Source organism: Crotalus tigris, unplaced genomic scaffold, assembly GCF_016545835.1.
Source record: "Crotalus tigris isolate CLP2741 ecotype Arizona unplaced genomic scaffold, ASM1654583v1 scf7180000017916.3911339, whole genome shotgun sequence".
Classification (NCBI taxonomy): domain Eukaryota; kingdom Metazoa; phylum Chordata; class Lepidosauria; order Squamata; family Viperidae; genus Crotalus; species Crotalus tigris.
The window spans coordinates 2,204,908-2,223,688 of record NW_024096718.1 but is presented as its reverse complement, the minus strand read 5'-3'; the positions used below and the strand labels follow the sequence as shown (position 1 = coordinate 2,223,688).

The following is an 18,781-nucleotide window of genomic DNA, read 5'->3' as shown; positions in this document are numbered from 1 at the left end:
CAGTACTAAAATATGAAATATCCCGATGTGTTATATACTTAGGATGTATTTCTTCAGAAGAAAATGCTGTTCTTATAAAAATATTAACACTATTTTTAGTAATCAATTTAATGCTTGGCAATGTTATTTACAGCAAAGCAATACACCAACTTAAAATTTTGGTGCATAAACATTTACAATGTTATCAATCTGAATCAGGATTCCCCCAAGATTCATGAACTTCACACTGACCTTATTCAAAAAAATTGTTGAAACAAGGACTTAATCATATGTCATTTGGATGGTAACAGTCCTCAAGCATGTTCCTGTTGTTAATCTTTTGTTAATTTCTGGGTTTTTTTTTCATTGTTGTTAACCTTGCATGCCTTCCAGAATCATTTTGAATGGGGCGTTGTTATAAATCTAATCAATTAATTTTATCTCAAAATGAAAGAGATAAATTTCTGTCTATCATGGCCACTATATGATATTCCCTATTTCTAATTTTTTTTTATCATTTTGGCAGCCATCAGACTACATGTTTCTAAAAAATGTATCAATAAAAAAGTATTTTAGCATCAATGGGATAGAGATCTGAGCCAATTAATGATATATGGCCTACAAAAGTGTTTATATATATATTTAAAAGGTATACAATACTAAGTAGCAATATTTTACGTGATATACCCAAAAACCATTTGTGTGCTGTATTCCTTACAAAAGGTAGTATGTAAGTAAATACCTTGCTTTTTGACCTCATCTTTCCACCAACCAGCTTCATGAACCTATTATACTGTTCTTCTTGATTTGAGAGATCACGGATTTTTCTAATTTCCTCTTCCCTTTTTCTTCTTTCTTCCTCTTCATCCTGTTTCCATTGTTCTTCCTCCTTCTGACGTCTTTCTTGTTCCTTTTGCTGCTGTAATTTTTTCCATACCGTTGTCTGCTGTTTTCTTAGAGCCTGCTTAGCTTTAAAAGAAAATTACTTAACTATACTTTAATTTCTCCAAAAAACTCCGATAGAAAATCTACCAAGAATGTAGCTTGTGAAAACCACCATTTACTAGATTAATTTACTTACCTGCAGTACTTGGCTTTTTGGCAGAATGAGATTTTGTACTGATTTTGCCTCTTTGCTGTATGTTTTTTGCCTTTGTTAGTTTTTCTTTGCTTTCTTTCATTACTTGCTGCTCTTTCTGCTGCCACTTTTTACTAGCAGACTGAAGAGCTAGTAGTCTTAGCTGTAACTCTGATACTTCTTGTTCTTCATCCAACAGTTTCTATTATAGGAATAAAATAATAAATAAGCACTTTAATCCTTCATCCAATTCTAATATCAAAACATTTTCACTCCAAAAGATAAACTCATTAAAACAGGTTATAGCGCCAGAGATTTTTTTTCTAACTTGGAACTTTGAAACATTTGTTAGGAATTATCCCCATTAAACTCAGCTATATTTAGTTTCAAATTAAGATACACTGCAAATCTATGTTTTGCTTAAAGCTTGATTTTAGTGGCGAAAGCAATGTATATTTTACCTTCTCTACTGCTGCATCAGAAGTGTCAAGCTTTTGTTCTTTTTCATCTGTTTGAAAAAGAAAACAATATTTTTCTAATTATATTGACAATATCATTCAAACAAGCTGATTTTAAAATGTAGAAAAAAGCATGGTAAGATGACTGGAAGCTAAATCCTACAAAGAAAAAGGGAAGTTGGTACATTTAGCTTAAATAAGAGAAGGTTAAGGGGAGACATGATAGTAGTCTTCTGATACATGAGGGGATTCCACAGGAAAGTTTGAGTACTGGTACATTTATTCTCTCTAGCACCTGAGGGGAAGATAAGAACTAATGGGTGAAAGCTTTTACAGAGACATCTGAACTTGAAATGAGGATTTTCCTGACTGTGAGAGCTATTAAGCAACAATACAGCCTACTTTCTGAAGGTGGAGGTGTCACAGGTGGTTTTCAAGAAAAGACCAGAGAGCAATTTGTCTGAAATTCCTGCATTTGGCAGGCATTGGACTACAAGACCACCTTCAAGAGTTATGATGGCAGAATGCAGAGTGGAGTATGGGACAATGGGGTGACAGGGCAGAAAGTGCAGGGCAGCTAATAGGGCAGGGAGAGGAGAGATAGGCATGGGGGGAGTTGAAGCAGAGGTGAGTGTGACAGGGGAGGAGAAGTATGAGGTCTTGACCTAACAACAGTGTGGTAATGGCTTAATGATCACAACTGGGACTAGCAACACTGCTATCACTGAGCGGTGCAGTCATGTGATGATTTGCATAATGACCACATCACTTAGCGATTAAAATTTTGGTCCCAATTAGGATCATTAAATGAGGACTACCCATATCTCATAATTAATTCTTGCAGTAACTTCTGGGAGCCAACTTCAAATTTGAAAAATAATAGAATAGTAAAAAGAGTTCAGGAGGAAGGCTTCTAGCTCCTTTTCATCAGAATGAAGATCAGCACCAAAGCAACCCAATAGATAGTCCTTGACTTACAACCACAGTTGGGGCCAGAATTTTTGTTGCTAAGCAATTCAGTCATTAAGGAAGTTATCTTTGATTTTAAGATCCTTTTTTGCCACAGTCATTAAGCAAATTTGGCTTCCCCCATAGACTTTATTTGTTGGAAGACCCCTGGGAAGATTGTAAATGCCAATTACATCATCCCAAGATGATGTAATTTTCATATATACCCATTGTCAAGCACTCGAATTTTGATCATGACACTGAAGTGACACTGCAATAGTCATAAATGCCAGAACTGGTTATAAGTAACTCTTTTGAGCACTGTCATAACAGTTATTAAATGAATCATCCTAAGTTGAGGACTTCCTGTTCTTTCAATGTAGCCAATTAAACCTCATTCTACTAACCATGGCTAAAAATTATAATGATGTTCAAAATATATATGCCTAGATGACAAAGAAATATGTCTGATAAACAAAGCTTCATCTGAGTTGCAGGCTTTCCAATGGCAAAGTGGTAGAAAAATGGGTTACTACCAACACAATAGAACAATCAGGAGAACATTTTTAAAATGAAATTTAATTTCAAAAAGGTTGCATTTTTGTTTTTTAAAAATTACCTTCATTGGTATCCAGGTCATTTTTCTGTGAATGTTCTTTTATTCCTTCTTTTGCTTTTTTCAATTTGCTCCTCTCAGCTAGTGTGGGCAATTTTTGCCTAAGAGGTTTCAGTTCAAATGCCTGAAAAGTTAATACTTTATTCTCCTCAGGAGACACTTCATTTGCAGCATCTTTTGTAACACTGACATTCTCAATTGTTATTCGATCCTCTGGACTGGCCACTTCACTGTTGCTTTGTTGAGCACTGTCTTCTTTATTATTTAGAGCCAGTTTCTCATCTTTATTAATACATTCAAGTTCTAGTTGAATCTGTTTGTATTTCAACAAAAGGTCCTCAAAACTCTCTTCAACTGAGTTATCATTTTTAGAAGAATAGTTCTGCTTGCGAGATGGGGACTTTCCAAATGTTTTGGCTGATTCATTAATTAAAGAATTTATCTAGGATACATTTATTGATACCATTATAATGAAGATATGAAAATATTGAAGTGCAATGTTCAGTATTAAGAGATTTTATTGCATGTTCACACCATTATATATTCTAAAATATTTTCATAAAAAAAAGATATTGTGCTGTAATAAATTCAGATTTATTCACCATCAATAAAATTTTGAGTGGCTTCTCATTACACCTGCTTCCTCTCTGGCACTTTAGATATATCCCCGAGTTATTGCCACAATCAAGCTTGATCATTTCTCATCTGAAATATGTCTAGCTTCAATACACATCACAAGAGATATTTTCTTGAAGTTTGCTAGGAATTTGGGCAAGTAATCAGATCTAAAAAGTACTAATGGACATAGTGTCAAGATATGGGGCTGCAAAATAATTCTGCAACACAATCCAAATTTATCTCACATAAAAACAACTTATTCTATTGTGTGTAAATTTTCTATATATGCAATCTTTCATATTTTATTTTATTTGCCAAGTCAAACACAGGCTCTTGATATTGGTAGATATTGTCTATTCACTTTCAATTCTGGTTATTTATACTTCTTAATGGCTCACATTTACACTTTTCAGTGGTTTTTCTTATATTTAATTACAAAGCATCCTAAATTATATGTTAGAAGAACTGAAGAACTATAAATCAGAAGATGTTATACACGAGTAATTGAACTGATAAAAATTGGAAGCTTCAAACTTACAAGAAAGTCTGACTTAGCTATTTCATAAATTAAGATAAATATGTATAAGTTCTTCAATATTAAAATACTATTTATTGCTAAAGTTTTTATCTATTTGTATCCTGCCTTATTTTTACAAATAACTCAAGGTGGCGAACATAGCCAACACACCTCCCTCCTTCTACTTTCCTCACATCAATCCTGTGAGACGAGTCAGGCTGAGAATGTGATTTGTCCAAATACACCCAGCTAGCTTTCATGGCTGAGAATGTGATTTGTCCAAATACACCCAGCTAGCTTTCATGGCTAAGAGAAGACTTGAACTCCTGTTCATGCTTTTTGACTAGGAGCCTTAACCACTACACCAAACTGGCTTTAGACCAATAGACAAATAGAACTCTCTTCTATTGAATTATCCCATTTTGCAAATTATCAATCCAATGGCCTTGTGGCAGGGCAAAATTTCAAATATAGGTATCAATTTATCTAAATTTAAGCTGGCCATTCTATTTGTAATGTTGAAATAATTATCATAAGCCAAGATGATCATGTAAAACTATTTAAAGCAATTTTACACTTTTAAAATATAACTGAATAAAACTCAATTCATTGGTGCAACCACTAAACTATATGAAAAAATAAAAACCTCACACAGCAATAGATGAGGAAGTCTCATCTATTGTTTGAGACTGTCTTTAAGTATTTTCATTCAAAATAATAAAGATAAATTGCAAGAGAATACCCATTCAAGAACAGCTTCTAAAGCAGTGGTTCTCAACCTGTGGGTCGGAACCCCATTTGGGGTCGAACGACCATTTCACGGGGGTCACCAAACAACGCAGTCCGCCATTTTTTCCCCCTTTTCCTTAGCTGTGCTACTCCCTTTTATTCTATTGGTTTTTGAAAGTCAATAGAATAGACTCTCTTGAATAGAGTCTAATTCTATTGGCTTTCAAAAGCCAATAGGAATTGTCTAGGCTAGCGGTTCTCAACCTATGGGTCGCGACCCCATTTGGGGTCGATCGACCATTTTTCAGGGGTCGCCAAAGGTGGCGATCCGCCATTTTTCGCGGCGCCGTGCACGCGCGCTGCACATGGGGGCATCGCGCATGCGCATCGCGCATGGGGGCGCCACCGCGCATGCACGCTGCGCATGGCCCGCCCCCATGCGTGCGCCGCCACGCATGCGCAGAACATTTGTGTGACGGGGGTCGCCGTCACACAAATGTTGAGAAGCACTGGTCTAGGCTGTCTCTGCCCTGCTGAGCCCGCCAAAAGTCCCATTCTGCAAACGGTGCTGCACCAGTTGAGTAGTCCTCGACTTACGACCGGCTGAGTAGTCCTCGACTTATGACCGGTTGGGGGGTTGCGGCATTAAAAAGGTTGAGAACCACTGTTCTAAAGTTCTCAATGTATCTTCATACATTTGAAATGCAAATAATACAGACCAAAACTACATCCTGCTCCATAGCTGCATGAATAAAACTACATAATTAAAACCAATCCAAACAAAAATAGATCTTCAATATATGCCATTTAAGTAATAAGTGGTTGTAACAATGTTTGGCAATGATATTCAATATCATCTCAAACTCATTAAATGCACCTTCAATGAAAAGATATAAAGTCTCTAGTCAAGAGAAACAAAAATCTACCAGAATTCTGTGTTAATATGCTGACCCTAATTGGGTCAATGCAGGTCACATGCTCCACAATATAGTCTAAGTAACACAGGCTTAGCTATGTAATTTGCAGTATAATCCTTTGACTGTTTAGAAATCATATTATACTAATATCAATATAGTATACAAAGTTGCATACTAAATCTCCCTGAATTATTCCTACCAAACACTTGAACGTTTATAAATAACAAATTAAATACTATCCTAATCATATTAGAAGTAAAACACAGCCAATGGACGTTTTTTAAAAAATGGTTAATATACAATATTCGACAGGGCTCCTAGCACTAATGAACTCTTCCAAAACTGAATAGTTAATAGTTAATAATCTGCATAAATATGAAATTAAGTTCTAAATATTTCAAAGCTAATAACAAAATAGAGCGAATTGAAAGCAATGAATCTTTCCAATCTCTATTAATGTTTAATTCCACAGCAGCTTTCCAAGCAGTTCAACTCTAAGAAAACATGTCCCCCTTCTGCAAATATTTTTAAACATTCATGTTTGCACATTTCCTCTGTTTCTAGATCAGCTTTCCTAACCTGGTGACTTCTAGATCTTTTGAGAGCACAATTCCCATTATTCTTGGCAAACCTCAACAACTCTGCATTCAGGCCTTCCATTACTCTCCGACTAGAAACAGCTCTTGACTCTATATGATGTCGTCACTGTAGTCTCCACCCAACCTCGAGTAAGCAGACAGCAAAAGGATTTCTCCCGAATTATCGCTTTGTATTAGCTAACTTATAATCAGACTTAAACGAAGATAGCAAATTTAACTCGTTTTATGCACAGCATCCCTTCCCTCGAGATAAAACAGCAGCAGCAGAAAGAGGCAACTACTGTGACAAGGATACATTTCCGAGGCGAAGGCTCCCTCCAGCCTTGGCTGCCGCTGTATCCGCCACCTCCTCCCGAGGGCTTTCCAGGGGAATTGCCACCTCGGCTCCTGCCCCAGCGGCCTCCGCCCCGGTAGGCCCTGCCTCGAAAACGAAACCGGTCCAGCGCGTTGTGGCTGCGCTCCCAGAAGGAGAGTCTTGGGCCGGCGTCGGGGTGCGGGCCGGATGGCAGCCGCGAGCACGACGAGGAAGGAGGCGGCTGGGGACGGAAAGGCTCCTTGAGCCGGTACCCGCCGCCTCCGCCGTGCCCATGGACGTGTCCGAGTTCCGGGGGAGGCTGGTGGCGCAAATGAGGGAAGCGGCGAGAGGAAGACGGGAGGCTGTTCCGCAAGTCGGGAGGCGGCCTCCGTCGGGCGTAAGGGCCCCGGGCGCCACTCCGGTCTCTGCCGCTGGGTTCAGGGGGTGCATCGTTATTGTCGTCGTCGCTGATTTCCCCGTCCTCTAGTTCCCCTTCCTCTTTCGGCGAGAGGTCGCTCGGGGTCGCCGCCTTCTCCTCAGCCGCAGAAGCCGCCATAGGAGTTACTCAGCGCTAACTGGGCCGCAGAAGAAAACGCCTCGGGCTCGCCCGCCCACAAACGTACCGCTCACTTTCGGTATCCTTTAGAAGTGGCGCGACGGCCCATACAGACCCCAAACTTGTACGTGAAACACAACCCTTCCCCTTTGCTCTCAAGACTCTCGCGAGACTTAATTTTTTCTACTCTTCCCCTTCCTCAAAGGATAGCGGGGGGAGAGGAGCATCATAAAAGGGGCAGCGAAATGCATGTTGGGAATTGTAGTCCCCCGCCGTCAGGAAATTAAGGAGGTCAGTTGTACTTCAACGAAGAACTGCGAAATAATAACGGTTCTTTAACGGCAATTGTTCCTGCTATAAAAATTATGAGGAAAAGAATATCTGAAGATCTAATAAAGTCTGCATAGAGGTTAATTTAGGCGTAGATGCAGAACAAGAGAACTCAGCTTTACCGGTGGGTTTTGTACAGTTCATAATTAATTTGTGGGATCCTCCGATATAAGATGTGGAGAAGATAACTATCATCTTATAAGCTTTAAATGAAGAATACGAAGACGAAATCCAATAAGAACAGTTTAAAAATGGCTATGTTTAGTCTAGAGAGAAAGCCAGGGGGAGAAGTGATAGCGTTCCACAAATATTTAAAGGACTGGCACCTGGAGAAAAAAAAAAGTGTAGCTTTATTCTAAGAACTCCATCAGGTGCATCAGAAACTTTACTGAAGGCGATCCAAACCTGAAATGAGGAATACTCTGACAGTGGGAATTATTAAATAAAGTCTTTCCTAGAGTCTGAGCATGATCCATCTCTAGAAAGAAATATTACAGGACCATGATTTGAGGATATCAGCTCAAATTCAGGAAGTTGGAAAAGACCACTGAGTTCCTTTCCAAATCCTGTGAGTCTAAATCATGAAGCCATAGTATAGTTTTTTATAAATGGCAATTGCTAGAAACAGCTGCTAATATCTTTCTTGTGAGCTTTCCATAGTGTATGTATTTGGTTAGTCACTGTAGAAACTTGGATGCAAAACCAGCTGGACTTAAGTCTTGTGGAAAAATAAAGCCTTAAAAAATAAAGGGCTTTTACGAAATTCCATGGGTGAAAGAGAGATCTTTATTTTTGCGCAAAAAGGTTCAGAAGTGATTTAACAATCAACAAATTTCTGAACAAGGGGGAGGGTCTGAACTAAAGCTTTATAGGTTTCTTTCTCTCAGGAACAAAGGAAGCATAGATGGAATCTTACATTGTATATGGAATCTACTTTGTGTAACATTCAGATAGTTTCTCACAGGTTAGGTCCATTTCTCATGGGAATACAATGAAGGCAGTTTTTACTTTTATACAATGTTTCTAAATATGCATTAGGTCATTCACGTACTGTTAATACAGCTTTTGGCTAACACAGCTTTCTTTTCAGAGATTATGCAGACACATGATTTTTGCTTTTAGTGATTTTTCATTATTATTATTATTATTTTACTTTATTCTTCTTTATTCTATGTTATTCTATTTCTTTCCCACTTTACTCCCCCCTTTTGGAAGTTTTCCAGCTTAAACTTCCATTATTCTACCTCTGATTCCGGATCTCTTGAAGGTACCATTTTATATTCCCATAAGGCTAACATTGTTTCATGTTTTGCTGCTAATTGGGCTGTACTTTCTGAGATCCTCCGAATCATGGCTATAAGACAGGGGATCAAGCAAGGAATTAAAATACATCCTAGAATTAACAAGACTTGCAGGCCTACAAACCTTCATAGTCATAGCAGCCTTGTTAATTCCAAGATCCATAGCAGTGGTCTCATTGGTTCCAGACCACCAGTTACCATCTTCCCATGTCCCTGTGCATAGGAGGTCACCTACTGCTACACAAGATTCTGTTTTGTTTCTTGAGTAACATACATGTCCTACCAAGTTGGAAGTGAGACCCCAATCACCATCTTTCCCACCTGTATAGGTTAAATTATTATTTTTAGACATTTCTAGTACCTTGGTATAATTTAACTCTTGTGCTTCCCATGGCCACCTTTCTCCCATGTTTGTTCCACCACACACAAAACAGTTAGACACGCCTAAAGTATGGGCAATGTCTTCTGCTAACTTAACAAAGGTATTGGTTACATGTCTAGATACTTCAGGAATATGTAGGTTCTCCATTTCCTCATAATATGACCAAAATAATGATTTTTGTTCTGGTCTTTTGGTTGCAGTTATAATTTTGACTTCTATTTCTGACATTGGGTCATAGCCATTTGTATCTATTCCTATCCCAAACATCCATTTCTTACTTTCCCACCTATTTTGTTCTAGGAACCAACTGCCATTCTTGACTGTGAGAGTCACCAAATTACAGTTATCCATTCCACAGGAATTTGCTTTTGTTTCATTCTTTTCAAACAAGATGTGGTCTATCTCTTTTGGGTCTTGGGTATGCCACTTAATACATGACCACCACTTACATTTGACCGCACATCCATCTGGTGGGCACAAGTACTTATGTTTTGGGATAAAGTTGTGAATATTACCGATCCCTCCGCAACCATATGTTGGAGTCCAATAATTAGCTGCTTTGCAAACATCAAAGGTGACGCTAAAACTGGAGTGTGGATTAGATTTCCATTGGGAGATCCCTAAGAGTGCCTGGTCCTTATAGCTAGTTCTTGTTCTATGTGTTTTGATTTGTAAGGCCCAATGATCAGGATCAGACTTCGGGTTATAACACTGATATTGGACACCTTTTCTACAAACTTTATATGTAGTTCTATTGTATGTACAAGAGTCAGGAGAACTATCTTGGCACCCTTCTGGTTTAACTGTATGGTAAATCAAAGTCTTGGTTATCTGGTTTCCTTGTTTTGTAGTTTTGATACAGTTTTGACAACCTTGGTTTCCCTGTGTTTCTGCTCTTTCTTGGTGTGTGCTACTCAATAATTCTTTATTAGAGGGTTTCTGCATTATGACCTCTCGTGTAGCCATTGTACTGATTTGTGTAGGAATGTGTGTGCATATTAAATAATTAACAAATATTACGAGCTGTAGAATCCTCATATCTTCCACCGTGCATAGAGAGACAGCTTCCTGGGGTGTCTCAGCAAGGTTGTTGATCACACCGTGTCTTGGGAACCCGTTGCTGTATTTCTTGTAAATTTCAACACCAAAGGCTTGTCAGTCTTGTCCACCTTGTAGGTCACCGGATCTGCAGGTGCAGCTGCTTTCACTCTACTCCAATGGATCCAAGACTTTCCTTCCAAGGTTTTCACTGCCAAAGGAGAACACATGACAACAGTATACGGTCCTTTCCATCTTGGGCTCAAGGGATCTGATTTCCAGTGCTTTACCCACACTCTGTCTCCTGGCTTAACTAGGCAACTGTGCTGACTCAACAGTAGAAGTTTGAGAAACTATTGCGTAGCCAGAGTATCTACATCCTTTATCCATAAAGCTAGAACCATCAGTAAACCATTGATAGTCTGGATTATGCAAGGGTTGGTCTGTAAGGTCAGGTCTGCAAGAATATTGTAGTTCTATTGTTTGCATGCCGTCATGAACAGGTTTGGTTGAATCAGGAATTGGCATTAGAGTTGCTGGGTTTAAAGTTGAACATTGTTGCAGTGTAACTTGTGGATTTTCTAATAAAAAAGCCTGTATTTTATGCATTCGTTGATTACTTATCCATAAATGTCCTTTATTGTCAATGATTGTCTGCAAGGCATGACTAGTATAAACAGTCACTGGAGCTGAAATGGTTAATTTGTTTGCCTCCTGCAGTAATAGCATAACTGCTGCTAGAATTTTTAAACACGGGCCAGCCTTGTGAAGAAATGTCCAGGTGTTTTGACAGATAAGCGACAGGGCGGTTCCAACTTCCCTGTTTTTGGGTAAAGACCCCTAAAGCTACATTTTGTCTTACATCCACATAAAGTGAAAAAGGCTTAGATATATCAGGTAGTCCTAGGGCGGGGGCTGTGGTGAGAGCCTGTTGCAATTGTCTCATTGCTTGGGTTTGTTCCTCTTGCCACAACAGAGGTTCTTTTTCTGGTCCCCTTAAAGCTTGGTACAATGGTTTAGCTGTGAGAGCGAAGTTAGGAATCCAAATTCTACAGAAGCCTGTAATTCCCAAAAAGGCTCTAACTTCCTGTTTTGTTTCTGGGATGGGAATCTGTAACACAGCTTGCTTTCTCTGGGGGCCCAAAGTTCTTTGTCCTTGTGAAAGTTCATAGCCTAAATACATTACAGTCTCTTGAACTAATTGTGCTTTCTTTTTGGATGCTCTATAACCACAGTCTTGTAACAATTGGAGCAATCTGGACGTGTTTTCAAAGCAATCCTCCCTGCTTTGGCCAGTTACTAAGACATCATCGACATATTGAAGGCAACAATCCTCTTGTCTGAATAACTTCAGATAAGCAAGATCTTGGGCTAGGGCTTGACTAAAGCACGTTGGCGAATTTTTAAATATACGGCTTCCACAAGGATTTGATTGCTTGCCAATAGATTTATTTAGGACAGATCTGGTGGCTCCCGTGTCAACTAGCATCGGGACAACCTGTCCTCCCACCCGTATTTTAACAATGGGCTCTGGGGATGGGGCGATAGAACCCTGTCCTCTTCAGTCTTCCCATTCCATGTCAGCTAAGCCAATCATGTTTTCTTCTCTTTCCTCTGTCTGATTGGGATAAACTGGATGCCCTCTTCCTTTGAAGCTCTTTCTGAAGCCTCTCTGGAAAGTCCCTCTAAATCCTCTTCCTCTTCCATACTGGCGAGATTGTCCCCTGGGTTGGCCATTCCTCTGGAGGCACTCCCTTTGCCAGTGTCCTTGTTTACAGATGGCACACTGATTGGGTCCTAGGCATGTTCCTCCCAATGCCATGGCTAACATTTCAACTTTCTTTTTTTCTTTTTGATCTGATTTGCGTTCCTCCTCCCTGTCATGGTTACGGAACATATTGTAGCATTGAAATATTAGTGTTATCTGGTCCAGGAACCAACACCTCTCTTAGAGGGGCAATATTTTCTTCTGTTTTTATTTCTGCCTTAGTCCTGGTTCGGCTAGAAACTGATGTCTTGCTTTCATTTTCAAAGTTATTCAAGCTTTTATCTGTCTCTTGAAGGGATCCAGCTGTTGCTAATTTTCCTTCCTCACCGGCTTCTGGCTGAAATTGGGCTTCTCTTTCAGGCAGAGGGGGTGGAATTTGCTGATTTATTCTTCTCTTCTAGGAATGTAGGGGGATGGTCTGGCAATTTCCTTCCTATCTTCCTGGCTGAAAATCTTAGCTTTTGTTTGAGGCTTGGCTTTTTGGCTTGCCAAATATATCTTTGCACATTCTATCTGACATTTTGCTAACCATCTCGGTTTCTCTGCAATGTTGATTTTCCATTGGTCAATATAGGGATACTGGTCCCAATAACCATTTCCAGTCACAATTTGATGAACCCGTGCAACGAGTTTGGGATTCGCCGATCCCATTTTTGGCCACCCTACGCCCAGGGCAGTCCACTCAGATTCACAGAATCTTTTTAACATGGCTGGATTTGGTTTTGGATCTCCATAATCCCTAGAAAAACCCTTTTTGAAATTCTTTAACATGCACTGGAGTGGCGTCTGGTCAACGCTCTCCTTTGACTTTTTCCCACCCATCTCTCTAATACACTACCATTGATCACTCAGCATGAGCTACAATGGTTTAACCTCCCACACAATCCTGCCTATTGAAGGCTTAAGGACGCCACCTTTGCCTTCTAGGGGGTGATCAGTCCCCTCTTCCGATCCAAAAGGGATCAGGTTTCCCCTGTTTTACAATACTTGCCTGCAGGCGTTTTCCAGACTCCTTTGTTGATTTAAGATCTGTCTGTCACCCTCACGGATCCTTAGACTGGAATGCTTCGCTGATGGGTTAATTCCCTTTCCTTCCGTCGAGGTCTCCTCGTAGTCAAGAGCTACGAAGCCGGCTTTTGGAGCTGTCGTCGTTTAGGAGAGGGGGGGGGCCACCAGGGCAATCCGTCTTGGAAGGTTAAATCCTTTTTCTTAAAAGCCCTTAAAAATGTCCCAGCGGAGAAGTCGCCATAAATCTTGTAGAAAAATAAAGCCTTAAAAAATAAAGGGCTTTTACGAAATTCCATGGGTGAAAGAGAGATCTTTATTTTTGCGCAAAAAGGTTCAGAAGTGATTTAACAATCAACAAATTTCTGAACAAGGGGGAGGGTCTGAACTAAAGCTTTATAGGTTTCTTTCTCTCAACAAAGGAAGCATAGATGGAATCTTACATTGTATATGGAATCTACTTTGTGTAACATTCAGATAGTTTCTCACAGGTTAGGTCCATTTCTCATGGGAATACAATGAAGGCAGTTTTTACTTTTATACAATGTTTCTAAATATGCATTAGGTCATTCACGTACTGTTAATACAGCTTTTGGCTAACACAGCTTTCTTTTCAGAGATTATGCAGACACATGATTTTTGCTTTTAGTGATTTTTCATTATTATTATTATTATTTTACTTTATTCTTCTTTATTCTATGTTATTCTATTTCTTTCCCACTTTATAAGTGCTTCACTTCAGTTCATAATGCACAGAAAAGTGGAATACTTTTAATTGCCATCATAGCTTCAGTAATAAGGCTAGAATGTAATAACTTTCCAATGTTCCCTAAGACAAGTTTAGGAAAGTGTTGATTCTTATGGTTTGTTTCCACTCCTATTCAATAGCATATATTGTTGAAAAAAAACAATAACTCTCTTTAACAAACAGAAGTAGGAATGAGTGAATATAATCAAGTGTAGATTTTGAATTTAGCCACCTATCAAGTTGCCAAACTAACAGGTTGCAGGTACAGAGAGGTATGAAATGATAAAGGACAGAGCTGCCCTTGTACTTCTGTTTGACATAACCACTCCTATGTATCTGACCTCCTGTAATTATTTTTGAACATGAGCCTAGACCTAGAGCACCTAGGGGTGTCAAACTGCTGGCCCACAGGCCAGACGCATCACAAAACCGCGCCCACCCCATTGCCAGCAATGGAGAAAAGGTTCCGATACGTTGCGCGATATCACATGACATCGTGACTTTGACATGTCTGACCTAGAGCAATTTTGAAATTTGCTAAATCCTTGACACAAAATTAGCCCAGGTTTGGGGGAAGGATATAAGGTGACACAGAAGGAGGCCTAATGCAAGCACAAGTCCACCTGCCTTGGGCCTCCCAAGGCCTCCCTCACCACAAGATATCCCGTGCTCTACTTCCCAATCTATGCTTGCACGCATGCCCACTACATAACTGACAGAGTTGCTAGCAACAAACAATGGGGAATGAAAAGATTGGGTGGGCCTGCCTTTCCTGGTTCTGCCACTGCCCTTCTGGGGCAAAAACAGGATGGATTTCCTAGCCTTTCAGAGCTTTCTGTCCTGATCAGTTGGCTACCAGAAGACTGCAAACTTCTCCTGGCTCTTGCTAGGCTTTGGGAAACCAGACCTTGCATGCTAAGGTGGCAGCTTCAGGTAAATTTCCCCAAAACTTTTCCTTGCTTTTACCTCCTCTCCCCCCAATTCCACATTTCTTCAGTAAAGAAAAAAAAGCTGGGATTGAAAGACTTATCTATCTCCCCCCCCCCCAATTAAGTGTTGAAATTAAATTCCTCACTTCTGCCCTCCAATATCTATCCCCTTTAACGGCTTAGTTTGCTAAATATACTGCATGCATGGAAAGAAGGTGGCAAAATCTGTAAGTTACTTATCTTGACTCCAGGCTGAAAAGTATGGGAAAGGGATGAAGCAAGGAAATAAAATCTTTCTGCAGCTAACTGGGTCCTAAAGGCTTTTCAAGGACTCAGCTTGCTGCATGTGTTGTGCTCTAGCTGACTAAACTTTTTGAGCTGAATTTTTTCTTCAACTTCTCAAGACAAAAAACTGCACTAGGGGTATAGGAGAATGCTTAAGGATTACTTCCCATAAAATAGAAATACACAATTTCTATCAGCTTGAAGGCATGATGAAAACACAAGGCTTGGCGCTGCTCCACTACTTCACTCAAAACCTTACAGACAATATCGAATGCTTCACTTCATTTCACTTTGGGTGGGCAAAGAAAGTAATAAATGTTTGTAGACAGAGATGGAACATAATATCTGGCAGCAATAAATAACTATCCCCATCTAATTAAGCATCATTTCAGAAATTACATAATTTTAATTAATACCTGGGATATTGCAGGAGAGCATAGAGAGGTTTCAAAGAGATAGCAAGACAAATTAAGACATTTGGAATATGGTTTCTATGAAAAAAACAATCAAAAATACTAGGTAAAATCTAAGCTATGGTCAGCAACTGGGGAAACAAATAGGGAATGGAAAAAGGTGTCACAAGAAAATTTTCTCACGTTTTTTAAAATTTATGTTTAGTACTTTCTTTGATTTATTCTGTTGTCATTATCAAATGTAGTCTTTTTTTAATTTGTGTTTCACTTTTTGAACAATAAAAACACCCAGAACTGTTTTTTGTAAGAAGGGTGGCCATATAAATGTGATAGACAGACATCCTTAAAATAAGAAACTGGAGAGACACACCAAAGTCCCACATTGAACCACCAGTAGACTTCCCCTTGTCCTGAGTTACATGTGGGCTAAAGATATACACCTTTAGTACCAGTACATTCATGATTCACCATTCCAATGCATTTTGTGCAATTTTATATGAATCATTTAAAATTAAGATGGAATAGGATTGAGGTAATAATTAACAAAACAGGTACAGATCATGCCGGCTCGCCAACTTTAATTGAACTATGATTCTGTATAACTCCAGACAGTATGATGAGGAATATCATGTTTTCTAATTCATCCATAACTAGAGGCACATATGTAGTCACCCATGCTATGAAAGATTTAGGATGAACAACATTAATTCATAAACAATTCCTCCACAATATTGCAATGAGACATCATTCCAGAGGACAGGCACTGTGACAGAGACTGTGCTCTTCCATGGTTCTGATAGAGGGCATTATTTAATGGGAAGTAGGTGATTTCTCAAGTAACCAGGTCCTATGCCATGAAAAGCATTATAGATAACAGCTAGCACTTTGAATAGCACTCACATGCAAACCTACAATGAATGCAAATTACAAAGCAAAGATACAATATGGATATCCTAAGGCCTGCCTGCTCTGCTGCATTCTGAACCAACTGAAGTTTCCAACTGGTCTTCAAGGCAGCCCATATAAAAGCTGTAATCAAACTATGAGGTGACCAGGACACAAGTGATGTGTCTCCTGATCTACAAAAGGGTGTAACTGACACACTAGATCAGGGGTATCAAACTGCTGGCCTGCAGGCCGGTTGCATCATACGGAGGCTGCAGCCACCCCAGCTCTGGCAATGCAAAAAAAAGTTGTGATATGTCGTGACACATCACGTGACACGGCGAGTTTGACACCTGTGCACTAGATGAATCTGTACAAACAGCTGTCACCTTCATGGACATAGCTGTCACCTGCTCGTCAAATAGGAGATGCGAATCCAGGAGGGACTGTAGGTTGTGCCCCACTCCTGAGTGGAGAAGTGCAACCCTATTCAAAGGCAGAGATGGACTATCCCTCAGTCTGGGTGGCCCAAGTATTGAAAATGACTCAGTTTTTGTAGGACTGAGTTGGAGACAGTTCCTACCCATTCAATCCATACAGATTATGGACACCGGGACAGAATTTTGGTAATCTCATTTGACTGAACTGAGGTTGAGAGATATAATTGAGTATATTGATAATGCTGAACTCCAAATTGTGGATGGCCTCCCCTAGTGGTTTCATTTAGATTTTGAAATGGAGGGCAGAGAGTAGAACCCTGTGGTACCCCACAAAGAAGAGGCCAGGAGAGTAATCTGCTCCTCCTCCAACCAATTCCAGCTGGAACCAGCCCCAGAGAAAAAGTTACTACCTTCAATCTAACTCCACCATAGATCATCTACAAGTGTGACCAAAGCTGTCTAAGTACTAAATCTGGGTCTGAAACCTGCCTGAAAGAGATCTAGACACTCGTTTCCTACAAGGTTCTCATCAATTGCAGATCAATCACCTCAAAAACCATCCCCCCAAAGGGAAGGTGGGAGACTGGATGATAATTATTGAAAGCAGTTGAGTTCAAGGATGGGAGGAGCACCACCTCTTTCATGACAGGTGATAACATCCCCTGTGTTAAAAAAAAAAAGCTGAGAACATAGCATGAACATAAATGCAAGTTGCCTCCTTGGATACTTTTACAACTCAGGATGGTCCTGGATCCAGAAACAGATGGCCAATTTAACAGCACAGAGGCCCTATAGGGATGGGTGACACAGTGATTTGAAAGGCAATCAGATTTATGGCAATGAAGGAGGTCCACTATTATTAACCTTGGTATGACAAAAAACAGATCCCATATGCAGGCCGTTAGTAACTTGGGTCAGGCCATAAATTCCTAGGTGCTCAAGTAATTTAAGGCATCTGGATGGCAAAATAAATGTCCAAGGACCAACAGCCTTGCCAACCTGGCAACAAATCCAGCAACTCAGGCAGGGATGCCAATGGGCAACAGGGAGAGTGGTACACTATCAGTAATCTCAACTGTTCCCCTAAGCCCAACTTCAGCATCTCACATCTGGTTGTCTGTAAAGTGAAGCCCTTGAAAGCTTGTAACAACTCACAAATAGTAATAGCCACCCCTCCTCTTCTCCCTTTGGCTGTCAGCAGGTACAGAACTTGAAACCTGAGTGGGCATATTTCTGAGTGGTGCACTGATAACATAATGAGAGGTAACAGAACTAGCAAAAATATACATATGGCAGAACCTGGTTCTTTTCCCCAGTTTTAATTTACCTTAATGAAACATGGAACTACCATTTTTTATATATAGAAAATAACTTTTTTTGATTTCAAAATCAAACATTAAAGTACAAACTAACATAAAGGAAAAGGGAAACTGAGTAATTAAAAATGACAAAAATTATACATCAAACAACACAAAATGATCTCTGACTTTTTTATACTAAAAATATTAATAACAGAGATATTAATACAACCACCTCTAAGTTTAAACAAATAACACCAATCCATAAAATATCTTCAAATATTAAGAGTCAACATACTAGGAAACAGTATTCATAAAATATCATCTTAATTTCATCTAAAAGATAGTAAATTATCAAACATAAAAATCTTATATTTATAAAGCTACAATATTTCTCTAATCAATTATAATCTAACCTTTAAATCTCAAAATCAAAAATTGATTTTTCTCTTATAAGAAATCTAGCAATGACCTCCAGGTCACCTGAAATTTAGTCAAATTATTGTCTATAAGCAAGCAATCTCAGGTTAGCTCCATTAATTTTAATCTATTCTTCCCTTGTGGGTATATATTCTTCTTTCCATCTTTGGGCATACAACAAATCTTGTCGCCAATGTCATATATAAAAACAAAGTCCCCTGTTTTTTCT

General features: G+C 39.4%; 2 protein-coding genes across 4 annotated transcripts in view; one reads left to right on the top strand and one right to left on the bottom strand.

The window, feature by feature from the left end:
* Positions 1–7,454, bottom strand: part of ZFC3H1 (zinc finger C3H1-type containing) — a 54,846-nt gene extending 47,392 nt beyond the window's left edge. The window contains exons 1-5 of one of the 3 annotated variants that reach the window (XM_039344461.1): positions 6,755–7,454; positions 3,083–3,496; positions 1,519–1,565; positions 1,061–1,259; positions 722–948 (exon numbers count right to left, since the gene is read on the bottom strand). In XM_039344461.1, the coding sequence (XP_039200395.1) occupies positions 722–948; positions 1,061–1,259; positions 1,519–1,565; positions 3,083–3,496; positions 6,755–7,310 (1,443 nt within the window). In that variant the 5' untranslated portion in view covers positions 7,311–7,454. The remainder of the gene's footprint in view (positions 1–721; positions 949–1,060; positions 1,260–1,518; positions 1,566–3,082; positions 3,497–6,754) is intronic. The other 2 variants (XM_039344459.1, XM_039344460.1) reach the window with 2 other exon arrangements.
* A 159-nt stretch (positions 7,455–7,613) lies between these two features.
* Positions 7,614–18,781, top strand: part of TMEM19 (transmembrane protein 19) — a 61,302-nt gene continuing 50,134 nt past the window's right edge. The window contains exon 1 of the mRNA XM_039344470.1: positions 7,614–7,764. The gene's annotated coding sequence lies outside the window, so the exon portion shown is untranslated. The remainder of the gene's footprint in view (positions 7,765–18,781) is intronic.